This window comes from Nycticebus coucang, chromosome X (assembly GCF_027406575.1).
Source record: "Nycticebus coucang isolate mNycCou1 chromosome X, mNycCou1.pri, whole genome shotgun sequence".
Classification (NCBI taxonomy): Eukaryota; Metazoa; Chordata; class Mammalia; order Primates; family Lorisidae; genus Nycticebus; species Nycticebus coucang.
In genome coordinates, this window is record NC_069804.1 from 9577222 (window position 1) to 9604255 (window position 27034).

Consider the following 27034-nt stretch of genomic DNA (forward strand, 5'->3'; position numbering starts at 1 on the left):
TCTTTTATTAGTAGTATATATCGAGTATTATGATTTTGATGCAGCCTTTTCTTTTCTTAAAATGTGGATACATTTTTGGCTTTCTCTGTATACATGAACTCTATTATGAATATATATTAATGAAGCATCCCCTTAACTCCCCCCCCCAAAAAATAAACAAAATAGAAGAGAAGGTCTGCATATCTGAAGTCCTCCAAGGCAATCTACTAGCTTCTAGAACAGTGGTTCTCAACCTTCCTAATGCTGTGACCCTTTAATACAGTTACTCATGTTGTGGTGACCCCAACCATAAAATTATTTTCATTGCTACTTCATAACTGTAATTTTGCTACTGTTATGAATCGTACTGTTAATATCTGATATGCAGGATGTATTTAGGCGAGCCCTGTGAAAAGGTCGTTCAATCCCCAAAGGGGTCGCGACAGGTTGAGAACCACTGTCCTAGACCCTTGCTAACCCTCTCTTGTTTTCCTCTACATTTCAGGCAGACTGACCTGGTTGCTTTTTATGGCAGATTTCCTCTACGTATATAACATCACAGTTTTCATTCTGTCTCAAATTAGCTTTCTGCTACATACGAATACAAAATATTATAAGTGCCGTTATAGACGACAGTAAACATTCAGAATCAGACTTCTATGGATGAAGGGAATTCAGGTCCGTGTTTCTCATCTTTACTGGAATCAAGATCTGTGTGAAAACACCAGCCAGTCAGCTGTGCACTGGCTCCAGTGCAACCTAGAGCGCAGCAGCTGAAAGACTAGATGAAAATGAGGTAACTTGGGAAAAATCCCTGACACTGAGTTTGCATAAGGTCAAATGACATGTTTTCTAGATTAAGGCTTTTTTCAAATGGTTATTTTGAAAACAAATTGAGATAGAAACAGGTTTTCTTCTCACCTTTTAAGCTGACTTTTCTGTTTTTTTTTATTTTTTTATTTTTTTTAATTTTTTTATTAAATCATAACTGTATACAATGATATGATTATGGGGCATCATACACTCACTTCATATACCATTTGACACATTTTTATCACAGTGGTTAACATAGCCTTTCCGGCATTATCTCAGTTACTGTGCCAAAACATTTAATGTAGAAAGCTGACTTTTCTGAAAGTCCTTTTTAATTTAACCTGGCTTGTTCTAAAGCCAGGTAGACTATTAAGATACAAATGCCTCAAGTTGACCTTCCCTTTAAATAAACGTATCAGCTGATATGCAACTGTCCTGCTTAAACATGTCTTGCAAAATGGACAGTAATGCCAGCTAGTGGCTGAAGAGCTGTCATTTCCTTCCTGTGTGCATGTGAGGCCTGAGAAGAGTTCAGTGCTTGTGACTTGTAGCATTCCTCAGAAGAGAGGCAGACAGGGCCTTACCTTTGGGAATGGTGATCTGGCAGCTCAGGTCACAGTCCTGCTGCAACTGATAAAAAGCCACTTCCTGAAGTCGAGCCCTTTCCAGCTCCGAGAGACTCTGGATGGGAACTGACCTCAGTCGCACACTGCGGCCCGACATGCTGTTCCAGGTGAAATCACCCTACAGGCCAAGGGAAAAAACATGAAGAGTTACACAGTCCACCTACCTCTCACAAACATCCTTTTTCTCAGTCAGCAATAAAGTCAAGCAAATGTCATCTTTGTGTTCCACAATCAACTCTCAATTCCCCAAATCAAATCCTCTCTTAGTTTACCATGGATTTTCTCAGTTAGTTGCAAAAGTCAAAATCTTGAGTATCTGCTGGATCGTGCGATTTCATCTCATGCTGCATATGGAGGCCAAAGCAAACTGCTTGGAAAGGTGCTGCAAGGGTCCTACTTCTTTCCTTTTTGAGAACACATGAGAATTTTTTTGTTTTTCTGTCTCAGTGTAAAATCATGTACACTAGATATGGGGGGTGAATGTGTACCAAGAGCCGACCATGTGCCAGCAAGTATGTCAAGGGCTTTTTTAATTTACAAATAATAATTGTACATACTTATGTGGTCCATAGTGATGTTTCAAGACATATTATGTATGATGATCAGATCAAGGGAATTGGCACATCCATCATCTCAAACATTTATCATTTATTTGTGTTGGGAACATTCACTATCCTCCTAGGTCTTTGAGACTATACATTATTGTGAACTATAGTCAATGGCCTTTTATTTAATCCCTTCAACAACTTTTGAGGTGGTTAACATCTTTGACCTATTTTATATCATATTTAATAATATAATAACATTATATAATAATATAATAGAATATGATTACAACCTATAACAATATACAGGGTGGACATAAAGTTTGCTTGCAATTTACTATGTTAAACTACTTTAAATTGCACACAGACTTTATTTCCACCTTGCATAATAGATAATTGAACCTGTACTTATGATACATTGTTATACTATATGCTTATGATACATTATAGTAATATCACAGTAATACATAGATGTATAAATGTAATAATATAACATAGATGATGAAACTGAGGATTGGGAAGATTAAGTAATTTTCCCCAAATCATAAAGCTTATAAGATTTGGAACTAGGACCCAACTAGCACAACCTAAAGTAGTGCTTTAACCTTAAGCTAAAATAGTAGCCACTGCATTTCTATTCATAGCACTTTCGTGAGCTATTTTGAATACAATATACGCAGAGATATGATCAATCTATATGTACAGTATTTATAGATATTTGATGCGAAAATACTCTATATCAAAGAGTCAAGTCAAAGATTCCCACAATCCTAAGCGTGCATTTGTGTGCACAAGTACACACTCCACTGGCCACTGAAGGTGAATGGCTCCACCCTCAATGCAGATAGAGAGGAAGTATTAGCCTAAGAAACAAATAGTCCTCTGAAACCTAGTGTCCTCTTACTATAAGAAGCTTCCCTTTGAATCACAGATACTAGCCACGGTGCAATAGATTTGAAGAGGCAGCTATTGTTACCTCAATGATCAAGAAAAAGAAAGTTTGGTTGGGGGAGAAGAGGTGCTGGCTCACACAGGTGCTGCCAGGAACTCATTGCAATGAATGGAACACTTAATCCTATTAACATTTCACCATCTTAAAGAAGTCACTTACCTTAAAGGAGGGAGACATAAAAACTGGCTCCAGCAACTATTAAGATATTTTTTCCACACTGGTGGCAAATCCTTGCCTAGAGTGTTTATTCCAAACAGTGAATGACACTACGTTAATGCTTTGATATTCCCTCCTCTTTATCTGAGATTTTATTCATTCATTTAACAAATGGAGATACTGTACTCTGGTAGGGGCAGAAGAAACAAGTCAATAAAAGGTATAGTGTTAAATAATGACAACTGGTAGGGAGGACTAAAGGGCAGGGATGAGGGAGTTGAGGAGAGGGATTTGCAGTTTTAGACAGTGGCCGGGAAAGACTTCATAGATGAGGCAGTGTTTGGGCATGAGCTAAAGGAAGAGAAGGTTTTCGATTTACCTGAACATGTGTGAATTTACATCCCAAGAACGACAAAGACTGGCAGGAGCCCGGGAACTGAGGGGAGGTGCTGCAGGAAAGGTGCAGGAGAGGAGTGAGGGAGGGACAAATCCAGTCAAAGTGGGTAGGCTGTAGTGAACGGAAGAAAATTCCCCCAGGTCTAGTGCATTTTGGATTATTTTCTTTCTTTTTTCATTTTCTTTTATAACTAGTCTAAGCACCATTTTAAAATGTTAGGAATTGGAACCTTAAATCTTGGGGCTACCCCTCACACACACCCTCTAAGCTTAGGGTACCACAAGGTAGACCACAGGTAAATTGCTCCCCCTACCATAGAAAGTCTCAGATGAGTTTGTAACATTTAGATATAAGCTTAGGTACCTAAGGGAGCTGATGGCTAAAGGGAACGCTTATACACTGTTGGTGGGAATGTAAATTAGTACAACCTCTGTGGAAAACAGTATGGAGATCTGTCGAACAACTACAAGTAGACCTACCATTCCAACCAGTAATCTCACTACTGGATATCTACCCAAAGGAAAAGAAGTCATTTGATAAAAAAGATATCTGCACTTATATGTTCATTACAGTACATTGTTCTATTGCAAAGATCCATATCTGAACCAACTTAAGTGCCCACCAATGGATGAACAGATAGAGAAATTGTGGTATATACTGTATACAGGGTATACTGCAAAGTAGTATGCATCCATAAAAAAGAATGACTTCATGTCTTTTGCAGCAACTTGGATGGAACTAGAGACCATTATTTTAAGTGAAGTGAATCAGGAACAAGCAAACAAATATTTTTGCTCTCACTTATAAGTGGGAGCAGACTGACGGATGTGCATGATCATACAGAGTTACTTAGTAGACACTGGAGACTCAGAAGGAAGGGGGTGGAGGGAGGTCTGGGGTGAAAATTTACCTGTTGGGTATAATACACTATTCAGGTGATGAGTATATTGAAAGACTAGACTCCGCAGTGCAGTTCACTTGAGTAACAAAAAAACATTTATACCAATGGAATTACATACTTATTCTTTAAAAGCATTTAAAAATATGACCTCTAATGGGCTTAATTATCTATAGCAGGGGTTTGACAATCTTTTTCTATAAGGAATCAGATAGCAAATATTCCAGGCTTCATAAATCATGTGATCTCTATCACAGCTACTCAACAGTGCCTTTTTGGCATAAAAGTAGCCACAGATAATTTATAAATAAATGAGTGTGGCCGCATTCTAATAAAACTTTATTTACGAAAATAGGTGGCAGGCTGGGTTTGGCTGGTGACCTGTAAGTTTGCCAGTCTCTGAACTATTGCTTATGACTAAAATAAACCAGTTCCTAGAAGGCACATTTTGTTCTTATTTCCTGTGTCTTCCTGGTTAATTAATTCAAACAATACTTAATAAGCACCTATTTCATGCTAAGCACTGGAGTAGGCTCGGGATTATTAAGTTGACAAGACAGTCCTTGTTCTCAAAGAGTTAGCCTTCAGGTAGGAAGAACACAAGCAATTCATAAGATACAGAGAATGAGATGCTAGAAATAACTACTAAAAGCAATGAGTGCCTGGGAGGCAAGGCTTTGCCCTGTTATCCAGGGAATCAAGGAAAGCTTTATAGGGAAAGTAGTCTTTCAATAAAGACTTTCAAGTTGAGCAAGAGGGGTAAGAGTTTGTCAGTAGAAGTGCAACTTTAGAGAAAACAATGGGTGCCAAGTCAAATGAGTTTGAGAGAACAGGTTTGTTCGGGGAAATTATAAGGCTGGATGGGGAGAAATAGCAGGAGGTGAAGCCAAGCAGAAGTTAGGGCCAGATCCTGCAGAGCCTTCTTTGTTGGCAATGCAAAGTGGATTAGATTTCTCTCTGTAGGTGATAGCTAGTCATTCAGGAACCCTGAGTAAGAGAGGAATGTGAGCAGATTTGCTTATGGGAAAGATGACTGGTAACACGTCTTTTTCTTTTTGAGTACATTTGTTTTTGTTCATTCTCAGAACAACATGCTCATATAGTGTTTTGTTTTTCTCCTGCTCAAGATTCCTCTGTTCTGAACACAAAGATTTATGTCATTAATAAGTTTTAAAAATTGTGATCTGTTACCTCTTTGAATCCCCACCATTCCCCAATTGTTCCATGTTCTCCCAACTTTTGCTCTGGAATATAATGGGTATACATGAGGCCTTCTCACCCAGTTTTGCGTCTCCCCAACCTTTTACATTTTCTTTCTTTACTTTTCTATGTTATGGATAATTTCCTAAAATCTATCTTCAAGTTCATTCATTCTAATCTACTGTTTTTAACTTATCTATTGAGGTTAATTTTATCTGCATTTTTCATTTCTTGAAGTTCAACTTATATTTCTTTCAAATATGCCTATTCTTTTTTCATGGAATTTTACTCTGTCCTTTAATCATCTTTCATTAATTAATTAATTAATTAATTAAAATTTTTTTGAGACAGAGCCTCAAGGTGTCACCCTGGGTAGAATGCCATGGCATCACAGCTCACAGCAACCTCCAACTCCTGGGCTCAAGTAATTCTTCTGCCTCTGTCTCCCAAATAGCTGGGACTACAGGCACCCGCCACAATGCCCGGCTATTTTTTGGTTGCAGCCATCATTGTTGTTTGGCGGGCTGGGGCTGTATTCAAACCTGTCAGCTCAGGTGTATGTGGCTGGTGCCTTAGCCACTTGAGCCACAGGCACAGAGCCACCATTAATTTATTTTATAGTTTCTTTTTTTTTATTGTTTGAGATCATTGAGGGTACAAAGAATTAGGTTACGCTGACTGAATTTGTTAACATCCTTCTTATAATTGTGTCCTGCCCTCAAGAAGTGTGCCATAAACCAAGACCCCAATCCCCCCCTCCCCACTTTCTCATTCCCCTACCCTCCCCCCTTGTATTAGCTCATCTACTGCCTGCATATTAGAATAGAGTACATTGGATTCTTTCTTCTCCATTCTTGTGATACTTTACTAAGAAGAATGTGTTCCACCTCCATCCAGGTAAATGTAAAAGATATAAAGTCTCCATCTTTTTAATGGCTGTATAGTATTCCATGGTATACATATACCACAGTTTCACAGTTTGTTAATCTATTCCTGGATTGGTGGGCATTTAGGCTATTTCCACAATTTGGCAATTGTAAATTGAGCAGCAATAAATAATCTAGTGCAAATGTCCTTATGAAAAAAAAAAGTTTTTTTTTTCCCTTCTGGGTAGATGCCTAGTAATGGGATTGCAGGATCAAATGGGAGGTCTAATTTGACTTCTTTGAGGATTCTCCACACTCCCTTCCAAAATGGTTGTATTAGTTTGTAATCCCACCAGCAGTGTGAAAGGGTTCCCTTCTCTCCACATTCATGCCAGCATCTGCAACTTTGAGACTTTGTGATGTGGGCCATTCTCAATGGGGTTAGGTGATATCTCAGGGTAGTTTTGATTTGGATTTCTCTGATGATTAGGGATAATGAGCATTTCTTCATATGTTTTTTAACCATTCATCTGTCTTCTTTAGAGAAAGTTCTATTCATGTCTCTTGCCCAGTGATATACGGGATTGTTGGGTCTTTTTTATTGCTTAATTTGAGTTCTCTATAGATTCTAGCTATCAAGTTTTTGTCTGATTCATAATATACAAATATCTTTTCCCTTTCTGAACGTTGTCTATTTGCTTTGGTTGTTGTCTCCCTAGCTGTACAGAAGGTTTTCAGTTTAATTAAGTCCCATTTGTTTATTTTTGTTGTTGTTGCAATTGCCACAGAAGTCTTCTTCATAAAATCTTTCCCTAGGCCGATATCTTCCAGTGTTTTCCTCACACTTTCTTTGAGGATTTTTGTCTCACACCTTAGATTTAAATCTCTCATCCATCTTGAATCAATTTTTGTAAGTGGTGAAAGGTGTGGGTCCAATTTCAGTCTTTTACATGTGGTTATCCAGTTCTCTCAGCACCGTTTATTGGATAGGGATTCTTTTCCCCAGTGTGTGTTCTTGTTTGGGTTATCAAAGATCAGGTGGCTGTAAGAGGTTAGAAACACATTTCTTAAGGACCTGAAGGTGAGAGCAACTCAAAGATGCAGAGATAAGAAAAGACTCTGTGCTAGGTATGCTGCTGTTTCCAATTTGAGAAGACATGAGAGATAGAACTACATAGATACTTCGGGACAGACCGAATGCAGTGGAAGCAGAGGAGTAATCTAGCATGCTTCTCAAGGTTATAGCGTGAGTAACTGGGTGGATAGTGACAGTAGTCACCAAGATAGGGAGAAGCAGAAGGGAGAAAGAAGATGTTCAATTTTTTTTTTTTTTCAGTTTTGGCTGGGGCTGGGTTTGAACCCTCCACCTTCAGTATATGGGGCCGGTCCCCTATTCCTTTGAGCCACAGGCACCACCTGATGTTCAAGTTTTTTTTTTTTTTTGTAGAGACAGAGTCTCACTGTACCGCCCTCGGGTAGAGTCCCGTGGCGTCACACGGCTCACAGCAACCTCCAACTCCTGGGCTTAAGCGATTCTCTTGCCTCAGCCTCCGGAGTAGCTGGGACTACAGGCGCCCGCCACAACGCCCGGCTATTTTTTTTTTGGTTGCAGTATTGGCCGGGGCTGAGGTTTGAACCTGCCACCCTCGGCATATGGGGCCGGCGCCCTACTCACTGAGCCACAGGCACCGCCCATGTGTTCAAGTTTTTTGACATGGTGAAAATAATATTTTTATCTTGGAAAAATAGAATTAAAAGACATTCCTAAGTCTGTCAAAATAGAACCTGGTCAGTTTACATTTTTCTTGAGCCTTCATTTTCTTCTCCCAATTAAAACAGCCCAGCACAATCAAGTAACATATGGTTTTTCATACTGTTCACAAATGCCTACACTTAGCATGATAAAAAGTGAAGTGTCATGCTTTAAGTTTCTTTTAGTTCATTATATCTTACAGCCCATGATTTGTAACTTTTTAGATTTTTAAACTTTGGTATATTTGGACTTATTAGAGGGACAGAACATCCGAGGATATACTCTTATAGCAGCCTGAGCTAAGACAAAATACATATTTTTAATGTTTCCCAACTGATTCTCCCATGCAGCCAAGGCTGCGAACCACTGAGCTCAAGATCTTGATATGATTCATTCTGAGTCTGAACGTCCATCTTTTGGTTCAATAATAATATTCAGTAATAATAAGTCTGCTCTGTAGTAAGTCTAGAAAATGCAAGAAGTTCTCTGTCACCAAAGAAAGATGTAAATCTATCGTAGGAAACAAAGCTATTTCTATGATTGTCATAATAGTGAAGATGTTACTTATTGAAACAAAATTTGAGCTTAATAGACTCCCAGGAGTAAGTATGGTGCTGCTTTCTTTTATTAAACAAATGCAGTGATGTCATAATCCTTATTTTTTTTCACTCAACAACAACAAAGAAATGACTCAAATGTGATACTCTTTAGAGGCTAAAGGCCATACTCATGTCCACTTCAGTATCCAAGCTGGAGAGATGCCCCTCAGGCTACATGTTGTTCTGCAGAAGTTAAAAGAATTACAGTGCAGAGTTACCGGAGGCGTGGTTGACAGAATAATGTCTCCCCAAAAGGTGCCCACACCTGAAGCCCGGGAATCTGTCACTATGTTATTTTCCATGGTAAAGAGGACTTTGCAGATGTGATTAAATTCAGGTTCTTGAGATGGGAAAGTTATCCTGCATTGTCTGGGCTGGCCCAATGTAATCACAAGGGTCCTCCTACCAAGAGGGAAGTGCAGGTGCAGCTGAGTCAGAGAAGGAGATATGATGATGGAAGCAGAGATGGGAGGGAGAGGGAGCTTTGAAAGCGCCAGGCTGCCGGCTCTAAGAATGGAGATGCTGCCAAGAAGTGCAGGCAGTTTCTAGGAGCAGGAAAAAGCAAGGAACAAATTACCTCCTAGAGCCTCCAGAAGGAATGTGGCCCTTGATGTTAGCCCAGCGAGGCTTCTTTCAGACATGTGAGTTCTAGATCTGTAAAGTATTAAATGTGTATTAATTTAATGTTTTCGGTTTGTGGTGATTTGTTACACAGCAATAGGAAAGTACTCCAGGATAGGAGGAAGCACTAGGAAAGCAGGCTGCTGGGGGTGGGGGCCTGAGTTCCAAGGAGGGCACGCCTCCAGACAGACCTTCCAACAACAGGTCTTCACTTCCCATCAGATTCTTATCTCCCCAATATGTGATGCGAAGGCGCTGCTTGTACTCCAGGTACTGCTGCCACCACTATGGGCAGGAGAGGTCCAATGACTAGAATTTCGAAAGCATTTTTCCCACAAAACAGAATTGTAGAAAATTATATATAGTAAATCGTTTAGCTTTGTGGGTCTTAGGGTCTCTGCCACAACAATTCAACTCTGCCATTGTAGAACGAAACAGCCCTAGACCCTGTGTAAACAAGAGTTCCAATGAAACTCTATTTATAGACAAGAAAATTCATATGTCATATAATTTTACTTTTACCAAATGTTATTCTCCTTTGAAATTTTTCCAATCATTTAGAAATGTAAATATCATTCTTAACTTGCAGGTCACACAAAACAGGCAGCAGGCTGGATTTGGCTTACTGGTTATAGTTTGCTGACCTGCTATATAGAGATTAGGGTTGTTAGTGCCCTACACATATTTACACAGTATCTGGCACCACGTGCTGTCTTAGCAGCCTGCACCCTAAGTTATAATATATACATCAGCCAGATTCAGGAGGGCAAGAACCTTGTCTGGCTTTTCACCTTGGTGCTCCCAGTATCCAAGGCAGTACCTGGCACCTAAGTGCCACTGAATGAATATTTGTAATCTAGGGACTAATGAATCAGGCACATCAGGAGTTAAATAACTGGAAACCCAGCTGACCCGTGTGATGTTGTTCATATGTGGGAAGAAGTATTCTGCATTTGAATAAGCTGCAAAGAAAAAGTCTTTTAAAACAGAGTCTGCTCATGAGTCAAAAAATACTGGTATGTTGGGGAGAAAGGAAATGTGAGGATATGTGACTTGGGGAAGTGTCAACCCATCATAACTATCTCCAACCATCAGACATGACAGGAGCAGTAAGACATGAACACAAAGGTCAATGTCATCCTGTGACTCTTGTGACATGGACCACAAAGTGATAAACAAGCACCCAAGAAACACACCAAATCCCCCCAGCACAGCCGAGAATATGATTCTGGCTGGTTCTCTACTCTCAAATGCACATTCCAGGCGAGCATTTTTCTTTGGTGACTGTTTATCTTATAAATGGATGACTCATTTTAAGGCTCTTGGAGTCTAGTCCTTTAAGTGGTCATCATAGGATATATATATATATTTTTAAGAATTCAAAACAGAAGATTTCAAATTTGTTTCAATTTTATAAATGTAGGTAAAATTGAAACTGACTTGATGTCTCTGGATAGACTGAAGACCTTGAAAGTTATAAAAATATACTTTTATTATGGGATACTATGTAACAGAATTAATAATGGGTAGCAATGTGCTAAAAAATAAAAAGGATATATAGCACAGTGGTTCTTGGGGGTAAAATCGCCTCCCAGGGGCATTATCAATACTTGGAGACATTTTTCGTATTATAATTTGGGATGGGGCTACTGATACTTAGAAAGTGGAGGCCAGGGATTCCACAGTGCACAAGACGACTGTTGACAATAAAGGATTACTCGGACCAAAATATCAATAGTGCAGAGGTTGGGAAACCTGGCATAGCACAGATTAGGTCTGCTATTAGGCCTAAATTACATAGGATCTCCTTAAAATGATAGTGCCAGGAATATTAACAATAACTTATACATTTTATCATTAAAGATATGAACTATATAGTCTTATGTATATTATGTATTACTATATATACTCTACATGTATTTTTCTGTGTATTTTGTACCTAAACAGAATCATAGAACTTATTATAAGTCCTATTTAAGCATTACAAAGCACAAACACCACAAACCTATTTAAAAGAAGTGAACAAAAAAATCCCAATACAATAGTACCATGACTAAAGGGAGAATACCTCACCAAAAGACTTGATTAAAGAAATGCCCTTTCCTCCAGAAGCATATGTCTGAACATTTAGAAAAAGAAACAGAAGACAGATGAAAAGCCCAATTATCTAATGTCTATGATTTCTTCAGAAAGATCATTCTTATGCACTAAGTTGCATCTTTACAAATAGACTTGATTTTCCCTTGACATCAAATTGATTGAAATAATTTTGGTTTTGGTCTATACCACATTGTTTTCTTGCACCCTTGGGGCTAGTGTCTAGTTGCAGCAACTCTTTAACCACATCCAATTGTAAACTCCCCAGGGCCAAGCAAGGGGTGATGCAGGACTGTTCGAAATGTGATTTGCAAACCTAGGGCATCAAGTTACCTGGGCAGGTGACTGTTGTTAAACATGCAGGTTCCTGGGCTCTAGGGTAGATTTAGATAATTAGAGACACAAGGGATAGGGCCCAAGAACCCCCATCTTGTGTAAATCAGCATCCTCAGATTAGTCTTATTTTTACAAAATAAAGGTTGAGATTCACTGGTGTGGTAGTGAAGATGTGGGTTCAAATAAATGGGAGCGCTTTGGTAAGATTCAAAACATCTCTGAGCCTCAGTTATTTTTATCAGTAAGATGGAGCAAAGAACAAGACCTAACTCTCAGTTTGCAGGGATTGTACCAGACAATGCAAATGAATTTCTTACAGAGGGTTCATTAGCTCCCAGTGAGCCCTGGATAAGTAGAAAATCAACTTATAATTAACATTAACCATCACCACTCTAAATTTGCATCCCCATCTCAAGCCTGGCTGTTCTAGAGACATGAAAAGCTATTAAGAAATGTGTATTGAATTCATTAATAAATAGTCCCACTACCACTATGTATAAGATGCTTTTATTCTAACGGTGTCAGAGGCATTGTGGTTCCATATGGGTGAGAGGAAGAAGAAAAGACCAAATAGGTTGGTTAAGGCCCTGCGGAACGGCATGCCATTTAGATAAATTATGCCAGGGGGTAAATTTCTTCTAATTATTTTCTAATGTTGCCAACTGTCATTTATTAATAATTAGTAGAGCCAAAGTGTCCAGATAATCACAATGTGTTGCTGAAATGTGGCCTAAGTTTAAATACCAGGCCCACAACCAACATTTCTGGAAAGGGCCACCTAGTTCTTTATAACTATACTACAGTATAAACACATCTCCAATGACAAGGAACTCCTTCTTCATGAGCTTCCAGGGAAGGCACAGGTATTTGTGTAGCTGTCACATGCCTGGTTGAATCCCATTATGAATGCAACAGGATAACATTTGCTCATTCTTTCTCTCTTTTGATTCCTCAGCCACTCCTCAACAGATCTTTATTTAAGAAGATTTAACACTTCTCTCACACTCTATATAATTTGGTATTTTATTTATCCATTCTGGTCTTCTTATGAGCAGGAATTTTCGAAAATTCTGGAGAGTTGGCAGGAATTGTAGTCCATTTTTACCTCTTGCCTTGGCATATTAGCTATTTATTGCTACATAAGATGTATTGAAATATTTCCCAGCAGCATGATGGAAAACCAGGCCTCAGTCATTCAGCAGATACTTAACAAGCACCTTCTACAATCAAGACACTCTCCTAGGTCTTTGGGATTCACTGCTGAACAAAACAAAGAGCTCTGCCCTCAGGGAGCTTTTAGGTTAGTGGGGGAAAACACAAAAGAAACTCACCCAATAAATGAGTAAATTACACATCAAGTTTTACAAGGTGAGAAGCGCTAGAGAAGAAGGTAGCACAAGGTGAGAAGAATCAGTGTTGGGCAGCTGGCAGGACAGCATTACCGAGAACATGATATTTGAGCTGACCTGTAAGGAGGTGAGAGAATGAGCCACGCGGATTTGGGGAGCCAACCAGCCAACTGCTCAAAATAAGGGTGGCACGGGGTGGTGGCTAAAAGCAAGGGCTGGCAGGTTGGACTCCCTGAGTTTCAGCCCAGTTCTGCCACCTACCCACCATGTGGTCCTTTGGGAAGCTACTTACACTCCCAATACCTCACTTTCCTTGTCTGTGAAATGGAGAGGATGATACGGATTTTGCTAATACAAACAGACTAGTCAGGGATTAGAAAACTGCTGCCTGTGAGCCAAATCCTTCCCACTGATTGTTTTCATAAATCAAGTTTTATTGGAGCACAGTCACACTTATTCATTTAGGTGTTGTCTATGGCAGCTTTCAGGCTACAGGGACAGAATTGAGTTTCTGCAACAGAGACTGCCTGGCTCACAAGGCTGGAAATACTAACTGGCCCTTTACAAAAAAAGTTTACTGACCCCTGGACCAGACTAAAAGTAAAGGACATCTTTGATTGGGATCAGCCTTTTAGATAAACATTTCCCTCCTCTCCTCAAATTTTATTTCTCTGGGAAACATCCCAAGAAGGCTGCAAAGAAATCCCACAACAGAATAATAATTTAGGATATTGGGATATATGTCAATGCAAGGGCAAAAAGAAGTGGTTATTTGCAAATAGACTGTTTGGATTATTGATAAACCAAAGAAGTAGAAATGAACATTGTCAAACCTAGGGCTGTGCTAATGCCATCTAAAACAACATATGTCACTTACATCTTGTCTCCAGTGGAAAGAACCATTCCAAGTGTTAGCATACAGGGGACATAACTACATACTAGATATCCCCCAAGGGCAAAAGCGTCAGAAGGAAAGGCCAATTTCATTTTTGTTTATACCCAATTGAATTGTGGACTTTTCTACTGGCCGCCAACTTAATTCTTAGTTTTAAATTTGCTTAAATCTTGGATGAGAAGGAGGTAAAACAGCCTACGCAGATCTGAGAGTTGCAAAAAATGGAAACACTCCCAAGAATTAGAAACTTCTCAATGACACAGCCAGCAGCTGAGAGTTTTACTTGTCTTTTTGTAATTAAATTTAGTTCATTGAAATTGAAACAACAGACCTCCAGAGACATATTAGACCTTGAAAATACTGTTCACATTTATAGATAGTCCATTCTCTGCTGGTTACTGACCTCAGTTCTTCATTTGTATTACCTCATCTAATTGTTACAACAACTCTAAGGATTATGCTACTTTAATCATCTTCATATTCCAGTTCAAGAAATAGAGGCACAGAGCTTAAGGAACTTGCAAAGATCACGTACCAAGTTAGTGGTAGAGTTGGGATTTGAAGTCAGGTCTCAGGTTCTAGAATTTAAACTCAAAACCACCACAGGGATTTCATCACTTCTCATGATAAACCAATCCAAACCCCTAATGAGCAAAGCAACTGTGACTTATGCAGTAGCAAAATGGGATCTGGGGCAGAAGAGTCACATTCTGCCTCTTTTCTTCACTAAGACTTTTTATCAGAAGACACATCCTTATAATAAGATAAGCCAGACATTGCTTAAAAATCTAGAAACTTAAGATTTCCCTCTTTTGTAAAACAGAGCACATCATATTTATTATTAACCTTATCTAATATCAAGTTCTTCTCCAAAGCCCGTATTTATCATGGCCACAGCAACTAAAATGTTGTACCTGAATTTAAGACGTCAAGTGGGAAAGATAAGGCACTTTACTCTTTCAGACCTCAAAACAAATCTGTGCCCAAATCTTTTGCAGAAATCAGTCCAATTATGCTGTTGCTGTTCCACTTAATTACAACACACTCTTTCTTGCTTGAGTCTGTTCATTTTGAGCTCTTCCAACATTACTCTAAAAATAAGGAAATAGGGTTCTCATAAATCTCTGTTGACACAGTTTTTAGCTATCACACATCTCAGATACTGATCAATCCAATTTTTTTCCTAAATCACAAGATAGATGCAAAAGAATTACAGAATTTTATCACAATCATCTTCTGAAAGAGAAGTGTAAATACAGATATTTATATTGCTTACCCATGAATTACAATAGGCCCCGTCTCTGCTGTCAGCTCTAATCTCACTGAACTAAGCTTGGAGTAGGAACTTGAGTCTGTTTAAAAAAAATTATTTTTTTTGGTGAAAAATGCATCCTGAAATGGCAGATTGTATCCAGTGTCTGAGAAATGGCCCAGCTGGCATAACTGTGACTCCCACGATACCTTTTGTTGCCAGAGACCTCCGCTACTGTGAATCTTGGGACCAAAAATATGCAATCTTTTCATCGTACCATTGAGAAGTTCCTGTCCCTTCAGAACCGAGGCAGACTGTGTCCCTGACTAAACGCTTGAGTGAGTGACTAAGTGTGTGAGTGTGTGTGTGTGTGTGTGTGTGTGTGTGTGTGAGAGAGAGAGAGAGAGAGAGAAAGAGAGAGTGTTAGGGAGGAAGAAGGAGGGGAGGGAAGGGACAAAAAGAATGAAAAGAAATTGAAACTAGATTTCCTGCCTCTTATTTTAATAAGATTATTTTGAAGAAATATTCTGGACTTAGGAAAGGATTTCTCTAAAAAAAAAAAAAAGAAGAAGAAGAAGAATGCTTTTCCACGGGGATCTTCAAACGGTAATTGGATTGCAACTATGCAAACTGTCCTTATTAGGAATCAACCTAAAAATGTTGGAAGCCTCTGGTAAAACCCCTGGGAGCATGATAAAGCACATAGGATGCTTTCTTTGTTTAGGACACATTCTCAATTCTTAAATTACATTTTAAAACCACTGACTTTTTCATTTCTCTAACACTAGCCACAAACATTAAAAAACAAAAAGGTCCCATTCTCTTTTCCACTGAAGCATAACACATGCTCTGCGTTTTATGCTTTTTATGGAACAATAGTCCTTGAGAAGTTGTTCATTTCCTGAACAGAGTTTGTAGAGGTCAAAGCAAATGGACCCGTGTGGCTCTGCTTAAGAGGGTGCAGGTGGGGCTGAGGGTTTGGGGTGGGATCTAGGAGGAGCAGAGGGAAAAGAGAAGATCCAAAATATCTCTCAATCACAAATTACCTTGATCTCCGCGTATTCCACATGGCACTGAACCAAAGACAACTTGAAAAGACATCTTTGTTTTCCACTCAATATGAAGTTATAGCTCTCTCATGGGTCTCAAGTGAATTCCAACAAAAGAATCACTGTGATTATAACTGACAAACTGGGAAATGATTTCATGGAAGATCTTACTGACTCAAAATTGAGAGACACTCAGTATGGTTTTACTAGGATTCTGTAAGGTTAATCATTCAAGCCATACATAGCCTCTGTTGCTGCTGCTATTTATTTAGCTGAGGAAGGAGTTTAAAAAGAATGAAATATGTTAGATAGTTTTCTCTAGCTGAATGATTAAACTTAGAGAAATTCAGAGTAAAATCTATCTGTTATTGCATACACCCACCTCCACTACTCTCAACACTCACGTGGTGAGATACTCATAATTCCAGTCAATGTGGTTCACATTGGACATTCATCAATAGGAATTATACCTTCATTTAATGTTATTTAGTACATTAGTATTTAATATTTTAAACATATTAATACTAATATATTGTTTCACATGAAAGTGATACATATGCAATTCATTTTTCATTGGTAGGGAAATGATCTTTTGCTTTATGACTAAATTGAAGCAAGTATTGCTCTGATTGAGCACTTACTATCAGGCATTGTTTTAAGCATTTTATGGGCACTGATTTATACATCAAAAGAATTCTAAGACATAGTTACATTATTATCCCCATTTACAGGTGAGGAAACAGAAGCCCAGAGATGTTAAGTAACTTGCTCAAAGATTCACAGCTCATAAGTAATGCAGCTGTGATCCCAACCACTCTGAAGCTTACAAATTAACTGGAAGAGGAAGCCACATTCACAGTCAGCACTAGTGGGGACCATGCTATAAGCAGGCCTGATGAGGAAGAGATGATGATTAAAGAGTGATTACCTCAGACTGGAGTGATCATTGAAATCAATTATCTGATGGAGATAGATAATATCAGATCAACAAATGTTTCATAAGAAGGTGACTATCTCTTTAAGCAAATAATCTCAAGAGAAAATGTTTTGTGAAATTCTCAGATTAAGAGTGGAACCAAGTCAGGCCTGTGAAAGGAAATCCAGAAGTAAGAGAGAAGTACTGCATCTTTGGCATTCTTTGGAAAAACGCATTCAAGCCAGTAGAATAAAGGGTGAAGACAAGGAATCCTCTTTAAGATTCAAGTAAAACCCTTTAAGTAAAACCAATGAGGCCAAAGAGTCACCCAAACAGCCTTGGAAATGAATATCAGGAAGCAATTAAAAGGTCTGATCAGTGGGAGAGTTTTGCTAATCAGAAAAAATGCTGAGAACAGTCATTTTTTTTTCTTTTTTAACCCTCCCAAAGCTAAGGATACCAAGGAACAATCTACAGCCTCAGAATCCATTCCATTCAGTACTCACTCTACCTTCTTCTTGCCTCTTTTCCCAGATTATTCCTCTTTATAACATTGGTGTTATTTTTCGCATTCAAAGCAAAACTATTATAGAACCACCCTGTCAAACTTTTTGAGTGAACACATTTCTGATTATAGCACTCTGTTGCTTAAAACCTCTGTGAGTATCCTTGATAGCTCCAGGACAAAGTTCAAATTCCTCAGCCTGACATCCACTGCCATGTGTGTTGATTAAATGGAATATAATCAAATAACTGCTACATAATAGCTAATAATAATAGCAATAGTGGCAATTTACTGAGGATGTGTTAGATGTTAAGCACTTTATCTGTGGCCCCCATTCACTCCCTCACACAATTCTATTTTACAGATGAGGGGATGGAGACACAGAAATGGAAGGCACACTCTCTTCCTTTGAAGAGACTGGCATGCCCTTAGCCTCTTTTTTGCAGGCATTCAGCTAGTCTATACTCCCCAGCCTCCTTTGCAGTTAATAGTAGTCATATGACTGGGCTCTAGCCCATGGAATGTCAGAGGAAGGCAAAGCCTTCACTTCTAGCCCTGGTTTACAAAAACCTGGAGATAGCACCTGGGCAGCCCTCCAAGTTCTGGGTGGTAGTCTCAGGTTGGTCACACCTTTCATTACTCATGTCTAGTGTAGTCTTCTGCCCTTCAATCCTGGCTGACCCTGTGGTTTACTTTAACTAATCAAATGTGGCAGAAGGTGATACTGAGCCAATCTGGGGCCTACGACTTAAGAAGACCTGAAAACATCTGTTTTTGCATTCTTAGGACCACTGAGCCACCACGTCTTAAACCTAGCTACTGTGTAGGAGAGACTGTGTAAAAAAGCCACATAGAGAAAAACTCTCAGTTGCGCTAATGTCTCACCTAAATCCAGGCCCAGCCAGTTTCCCAACTGAATGAAAGGAAGCAGCAGCCTGAGTCCTGAATCCTTGATGCAGCACAGCTGTCCCACCAACTGTGGCCACTCCAACAATCTGAATGAGAACCACCCTGTTTCCCCGAAAATAAGACGGTGTGCACCCAAAGATGCACTAGGTCTTATTTTCAGGGGATGTCTTATCTTTCCTGTAAGTAGGTCTTATTTTCAGAGGATGTCTTATTTTCAGGGAAACAGGGTAAGCTTGTATTTTATGAGATTGGGGGTGATAGAGCAGCTAACCTTGCCTCCCTTAACTTCTTGTGGACACAGATAACAAATCTAAGATGTCCTAGTTGGGAGCCCTAGTGCCTGGAACCCCTCGTGTATTTCTTCCCACTGAACTACATTGTGGTTCATTTCCACATGGAAAAAGAGGAGTAGAATAGCTGGACAGGAAAAAAAAAAGATTCTGCATACAACATTTTGAAGAGCACGTAGAAATTCTTTTATGAAAAAATGTACTTTTAATGACATCCTTCAGGTCTTAAATGATACATAGTCAAAGGTTAGAAATAGGTGACAGGTGACACTTTTATCTTTAAGAATTATGACTAAATCTAAAAAATGGCACAATGAAATTTTATTTAGGCCACATTCCTGAAAAATCTTTCTTTGGTCTGATTAACCTTTTTTGACTGGTAGCATAAAGTTGGCACTTAAGGCTTTAATATTTTTTAAGACTGTACATATAAATGTGTATTACACAGGACATTCTAGTCCACCTGCTATCTCAAAGACCTCAGTGAAAATGCAGTGTCATTTAATTTAATTATCAGACTCTACCTTGAGGTTGCTCAGAACTTCCAGAGGCTAGGTGACAAGCCACAGGACAGAAGGAGGATTCTGCATTCTCTCACTGCTGCCATTTGCTTCCTTAACCACAGCCATCTATCCTCTCTCCATTCCAAGCACCCTGACCTTGGTTTAATTGCTAGCATCATCCTGCTGCTGCTGTGACCTATTCATAGGGGCAGTAATTTTCAGATCCTTCAGATTGAAAATCTACCGTCAAAACTAAGAAATAGGTAACTGGATAGCCACATAAAGCCATGAATCTGAAACAGTAAAATGACAATAAATAACATCAAATATCTAATGATCACTTATTGCCTCCATGAATACTCACTATACTAGAAGGAAGGTGCTAGAATTATCCTCATTTTGCAGACAAGAAAATTGAGACAAAGAGTTTAGACAGCTTATAGGAAATCACTCAACTAGGAAGCAAGGAGTTGGGATTCAAACCCAGGCAGTCTGTTTCCAAATGCAATGGGCTTACTCTCTAGGCTGTATCACAGCACACCGCTGATCTGTTCTTCAGTCGCTTGAAAGAAACTTGTGCAAAGCAAGCATGATATAGAGCATCCAACCAAGACTGGACTGCCTCCCTGCAAATGGGAGAAATCTGGTAAGTGCATCGAGGGCAGCTCCATGCCCAAAAGCCCTGTGGAATCAAGGCACAGAAATGTGCACGGATACGGGGAGGGCAGCAGGATAAAGGAGAGGATAGAGAGCAATGATCTTTTGCAATAAGGGGAGGGACTGATATTTCTTTTAAGGAAAGAGGAAAAGGCATTTTAGAAAGCCTCCTGAATATCAGATCCTTTACAAATAGAAATATCCACCCTAATTTTTTGGGAAGGGTGTATAACACTATGAAAGAGGATCTGAGCAGAGTGGTGCAGCAAGGATAGGAAGCAGATAAGAGCAAGCAAACGCTGAGGTCTGCAAAGCAGTGGTAAAGGGAGGCCCCATGAGTGGCACCTATTGACAAGAAGCAATTCTAGAGGCCGGGCATGATGTAATCCTAGCACTGGGGGAGGCTGAGGCGGTAGGATTGCTTGAGGTTGTTGTGAGCGATGATGCCAGGCATAAGTAAGACTGTCTCTTTCAGAGCGGTTCCTTCTACTCAGATAGTGAGGAATGCTGAGGTACAAGGTTGGATGCTTCTAGTTCCTCCCAACAAGCAGGACACTCAAATGAGCGAGGACTCATTATGGGTAAGATGTGAGGTGAACTCTCTGCAAGGTAAGTCATTTATTTCAACATAGGCAGATTTCACTGCTCACTAAACAAGGAACAAATTTTGTAATAAGATTAACTAAAAGGTACAGTGATGTTAAATTAATGTTACTTCATACTGGAGAACCCAATCTCAAATCAGATATTTACAAGTCAGCAGGAAATAAAACAAGTCTTGAGGATCTAAGAATCTTTAATTTGCTAATAAGCATCATATTTAAGAGGTGGAAAACTCTATACCAAAAAGTCTTAGGCGAAATAAAATAGGCGTCAACAAAATTTGCCAAACTGAATTTCTTTCCACATTTGCATTTTAGTGCTACATTTGATGACATTTTGTTTCATTAATTGCACTTAATACTTTGCAAGAGACTCCTCTCAATGGGGTTCTTCTCTAATGATAAAGGAAATCAAATTTTTCTTTCAAAATTGCATGAGACTTAATAAACTTATTATCTTAATGAATTAATTTTGAATATCGCAAAATATATGAACATCAGTCACCTCTCATTGGCCACCTAAAATGTGAGCTGTGGACAATGGGCCTCTCAGTCTCAGTTTAAGATAAAATTTCTTATTAAACTCCTTTAATAAATAATTCAAAAGCAGCATGAGTTGTCTTACCACTTCATTCTAAGTGGGGAAAGACAGCTTATGTATTTTCAGTCAAAGACTGTTAACTCATCTAAACCCTTACTTACAAAGCAAATTAGGCAAGTAAGCTGCTTTAGACAAAAATATATGCAGCTACATTTCTAGACTGCAGAAAAAAATCTATCTATTATAATGTTTTCGTAAGTAACTTCAAAAGCAAAATTAGTTCAGATATAAGTGGTGATATTTTTTAGAACAGTGGTCTAACCTTGATGTATATTAATATTATTTGACATTGTTTTCAAAAATACTTAATGCTCACCCCCCACCCCAGACCAGTATGCTCCAATAGCCCTTTTCTATGATAATGGAAAATTTTTTAAGCTGTACTACTTGATACAATGGCCACTCAACACCAGTGGCTAATGAACACTTGATATGTGATTAATTAGACTAAATATTCAATTTTTAATTTCATTTAGCCTTAACCAGGTGTTGTGGCAGGCACCTGTAGTCCCAGCTACTTGGGAGGCTGAGGATGGATGGATAAGGAAGTGTATGGCATGGAGCTGATTTAAGTTTATGTAGCCCCAGGGTCTAGTGGCAGCTACTGTGTTGGACAGCACAGGTATGGATTAAATCAATTCTACCTTCAGGCTTGAGGGTTGGGCATAGACGCTCTCCAGAAGACTAATGTGCAGTACAGGTTAGGAACTATTACAATGGCTTGGAATTGATGAAACTATCAAGAGTGACAAATTCCTTGAGATTTTTCCAGGAACACAACTTTCCCCTAAATTCCACTAAGTATTTGCCATGTACCTTTCCTTCTCTCTCTCCGGCTGCCACTCCTGGCTTCTCGCACCCCTCTGCACACTCAGTCTGTATGTTAGTTCCCTGACTGATCCCGCCAGACTCCCCCACACTGAGGCCTGACATTCCCTCACTGCAAAGCTCAGATGCTCCTCCTTTCCTTTCTCTTCTGCTGGCAACAGAAATAAAACCTAACAATGCCATCAATTAAGAAATTAAGTCCCGGGCGGCACCTGTGGCTCAGTCGGTAAGGTGCTGGCCCCATATACCGAGGGTGGCGGGTTCAAACCCGGCCCCGGCCAAATTGCAACCAAAAAATAGCCGGGCGTTGTGGCGGGCGCCTGTAGTCCCAGCTACTCGGGAGGCTAAGGCAAGAGAATCGCTTAAGCCCAGGAGTTGGAGGTTGCTGTGAGCTGTGTGATGCCATGGCACTCTACCTAGGGCCATAAAGTGAAACACTGTCTTTACAAAAAGAAAGAAATTAAGTTCCCAAGCTCATACACCCATCATTTTAAACTGCTTCTCACTTCAGCAGGGTTGAGTCAGATGCCTCTTTCCATGAGTCCTGCTATAGATGTGATGGGGATGTTTCTCACAGTAGCACCATCATGAGGAGAACTCTGGGCTCCGACTGACTGGGGCTGAATTCCAGCTCATGCCGTAACTCATCATGTGGGTATCTAACCTGTCTAAGCCTCAAGTACTTCCTCTGTGAAGTGGAGATAAAACTAGTCCTTAGGAAGGAGAGAGCAGTGCATGCAATACCTATGATGAATGAAACACTTGCCATACGCTCTTCTAGACCCCCCTACCTCACTACCACCACCGCCATTTGTTGGGGGAGTAAAGGAAATAGCAAAGCAAACTATGAGGGAGAAAGTCACAGAATCCATGAGAGCACGTTCAAGCATGTGATCAATTAATGTGGCAATATGAAGACCATTTAGAAAATGGTTCTAAGAGAAAATAAATTATATCCAAATCTGATATTTTAAAAATATTGAATTTTTTTTTGAGACAGAGTCTCACTGTGTCGCTCTGTGCTGTAGCATCATAGCTCACAGCAACCTCCAATTCTTGGACGTAAGCAATTCTTTTTGCCTCAGCCTCCCAAGTAGCTGGGACTACAGGTGCCCGCCATAACGCATGGCTACTTTTTTGTTTGGAGATGAGGTCTCCCTCTGTCTCAGGCTGGTTTTGAGCTGTGAACTCAGGCTATCCGCCTACCTTGGCCTCCCAGAGTGCTAGGATTATAGGTGTCAGCCACTGCACCCGGCCTGGACTTGTTTGTTTTAATGAGTTTTCCTTTTTATTGACTTCCATACTGCCAGTTAATATTAAAATGATAGATAAGGAAGTGTATGGCATAAACATGGCCAAATGTCATTTTATTTGTTAAAGAAAAGTAAGACTTAGAATTCCAGAATTCAGTGATATGAACATAAAGAAAATAATGTCCAATGTCTGGGCGCATAATCACTTGTTGGCCTTTTGGTGATTTCAACTTCTGCAACCTAACAACATGTTCCAATGTCATTTTCACTCACGAGTGCTATTGATTTGTGCATATTCACATCTTCTGCACTTAGTTTTGCTGCTTTCTTCCTTGTCAAATTCCATCTAGGGGTAACATTTTTTAATGTAAGAAGCTATAACAGTGCAACCCATTAACAAGATGGTAATTTGAAGTCCACACAACTATTAACAGTGCAAAGTAAGCATTGTTCATCAGTGACTCACAGCACAAAGAAAATAAGTTGAGAGCTATGCCCTGGTTTTCAATCCAGGGGACTTAGAAATGTGGGGAGTAACTAACATCTCTTGTGGATATAATATGTACCATTATCCAAAGTCCTTATTGTGTTTGTGGCTTTCATCATTAAACAATCTGATGAAGTGAGGTCTATTAATATGCCCCTTTTACAGATGAATAAATCAAGCAACAAGGAGGTCAAGTAACCTGTCCCAGCACACAGATTGCACATGGCATAGCCAGGATTTCAAACTCAGGGACCTTACTCCTGAATTTGTGGTCTTAATCACTATCCTTTGCTACCTTTCCAACACCTTTCTTTTCTACTCAAGAAAGTTTAGCAGAGGGGTCATTGAAGGATTCTGTGCTTGGCTTCTCGACTTGTCGGTGCTCGACTGAGGAGTGTGGAAGTGCTACTTCCAGTGCCAGGACCCATTTCCAACTGTTTGTTCTCATGGAACACGACTTAGGCCTCAAGGTGCCTGGAGCTTCTCGCACGTAGCTGGTTTGGTTCTCTAGTTTCTTCAGCCCACTCTCTACTATTGGAGCCCTGAGTGCAGGAGGGTGAAGGCTATTTGAAGAATTTAGCTCAAACAGGGATATCAGACCAACTCATACAATTTTATGTCAACAATGTGAATGACAAAATTAAAAAAGAAGAATTGAAGAGATCCCTACATGCCCTGTTTTCCCAGTTTGGTCACGTGGTAGACTTTGTGGCTTTAAACACAGTGAAGTTGAGGGGGCAGGACTTGTTTATATTTAAGGAGCTGGGTTCATCCACGAATGCTTTGAGGCAGTTACAAGGATTTCCATTTTATGGCAAACCAATGAGAATTCAGTATGCAAAAACAGATTCAGATATAATATCTAAAATGCGTGGCACTTTTGCTGACAAGGAAAAGAAAAAAGCCAAAACTGTGGAACAGGCTGTAACAACTGCAAACAAAAAGCCTGGTCAGGGAACACCAAATTCCGCTAATACCCAGGGAAATTCAACACCAAATCCTCAGGTCCCTGATTACCCTCCAAACTATATTTTATTCCTTAATAATTTACCAGACGAGACTAATGAGATATTACCCACGTTGTTTAATCAGTTCCCTGGTTTCAAGGAAGTGCGTTTGGTACCTGGGGGGCATGACATTGCTTTTGTTTAATTTGAAAGTGACGGACAGGCCGGAGCTTCCAGGGATGCTTTACAAGGAGTTAAGATTACACCTTCCCATGCCATGAAGATCACCTATGCCAAGAAATAACATTTGTCATAGTTAAGTTTAAATAACACCAAGATGGTGTTATTTGTAGTATTTGTTTTGATAACATTTGGTCGTGCCATTTTAATAGTGGGAGGTGGGGGAGTAAAAGTGATAATTTTGTGAAGGACTTAAATTAGTTCTTTAGCCTTAGAGAACTATGAAATACGAAGGCCTTAATTTTGTACAATGAACTTTTATTTGTATTCTCAAAAAAAAGTTTATCAGAATGACTTATAAATGTGAGGTAGCTCTAGGCTCACCTCAAATCCTCTCTCATTTTGTTTTCTTAGAAAGGAAAATTCTAAAGTTATAATGTACTTATGATGGGTAAGAAAGTACTTCTAACACAGTGATTGAGGCATGCCTTGACCTTGAGGTGGCAACCACTGATTTAGAGCGGGAGCGGGCAAATGGCAATGGCCCAATGCCTGTTTTCATGAATCATTTTATGGAAAAACAACCACACCTACTCATTATATATTATCTGTGGCTGCTTTCCCACTACAATGGTAGAGTTAAGTAGCTGTAACAGAGACAGTATGATCCACAAAGCCTAAAATATTTCCTCTCTGACCCTTTATAGAATAAGTTTGATGACCCCACATCTGGACCAACAAAAAGGAAATCAGCAGACATGTGACGCAGGAGATGACAGTGTTCACATTTCATGGAGCATTTCACTATTTCAAAAAACAAAGGAACCATATCTTTAAAAAGAAACTGTAACATCTATGTATGTATGAGCAGATGAATCCATAGAGATCACTTCATAGCTTTTTTAAATGTATATTATGAGAAAAAGTTCAGGAAAAAAATGAAATCAATAACATGGACTTCAGTATTTAGTATGAGCTACTTATTAGGAATCAGTATTTCTTCAAATATTCTTGAAAGAAAGGATATTCATCCTACAGTGGTACCTTTCAGATCCACTATGGCCAACCTATGAAACTTCTAAGTAAGAACTACAGACACTATAGATTTCTCCCAATATTAATTCAATTTACGTATCTTTACATGTATTATACTTGATGTATAACAAGTAATAAATACACACATATTGACTATTATATATGTATGATATATTGTGCATATATATAATAGACTTCTACATCTTATATAGACAAATATTTATAGTGTGATAACACACAGTGGGTGTTTAAAGGGGTATATACACACATGTATCTTGCTTTAAGTAAAAAAATGAAAATATACACAATAAAATTAGGGGCAATGATTTTGTGGTTCAAATACATCAGTATGGGCTTCCTGCCATGACCCAAAGAAATTGAAATAAAGTCATTTCTCACATTACTCCTTAAAGTTTCTCCTCATACCTGGAAAAGCACCAGTTTCTGTGGATTCTGTCCTTCAGCACTTCCTTTCTAAGACAATGCCCCCCAGCATTTCCACGCTCCCGAAGGCCCTACAAAAAGACTTATTTTGCCCCTTTCCTTCTGAAAACTGTCAAGGAGTCTTTCAGCTTTTCAGATGAAGTTCTCAACTCTGAGGTGAAAACACAGGTCCATCAACATGTGGGCACTGCTTAGCCCTGAGGCTTAACACAACCTCATTTCCATCACATCCCTAATTCCAGCCACATGAAAGAGCCCAAAGGACTTCGTCGTGGTGGGGGGAACGCTCAGCCCAAATGCCTTCCCCATGTCCTGAATCACCTAACTTCTACTCACCCTACCATGCTTCAAGAGCATCGCCTCCTCTGAGAAACCCTCCTGTGCCCCTACAGAGACACTGCAAGTGAACCATCACATAAGCCATCACATTAACAAGAATGTCATACAGTCTGGACCACAACCGAGCTTCGGATGGAGCTATATGGATGCATTAA

At 39.4% G+C, this 27034-nt stretch overlaps 1 protein-coding gene and 1 pseudogene across 6 annotated transcripts in view; one reads left to right on the forward strand and one right to left on the reverse strand.

Moving 5' to 3' along the window:
• Nucleotides 1–27034, reverse strand: part of ARHGAP6 (Rho GTPase activating protein 6) — a 496950-nt gene that overhangs the window by 81321 nt on the left and 388595 nt on the right. For 4 of the 6 annotated variants that reach the window (XM_053580492.1, XM_053580493.1, XM_053580497.1 and 1 more), the window contains exon 2: nt 1377–1536. In XM_053580492.1, coding sequence (XP_053436467.1) covers nt 1377–1536 — 160 coding nt within the window. Of the gene's footprint in view, nt 1–1376; nt 1537–14996; nt 15174–15358; nt 15523–27034 lie in introns of those variants that run through there. The other 2 variants (XM_053580495.1, XM_053580496.1) reach the window with 2 other exon arrangements.
• Nucleotides 18326–25185, forward strand: LOC128577883 (U2 small nuclear ribonucleoprotein B''-like; annotated as a pseudogene).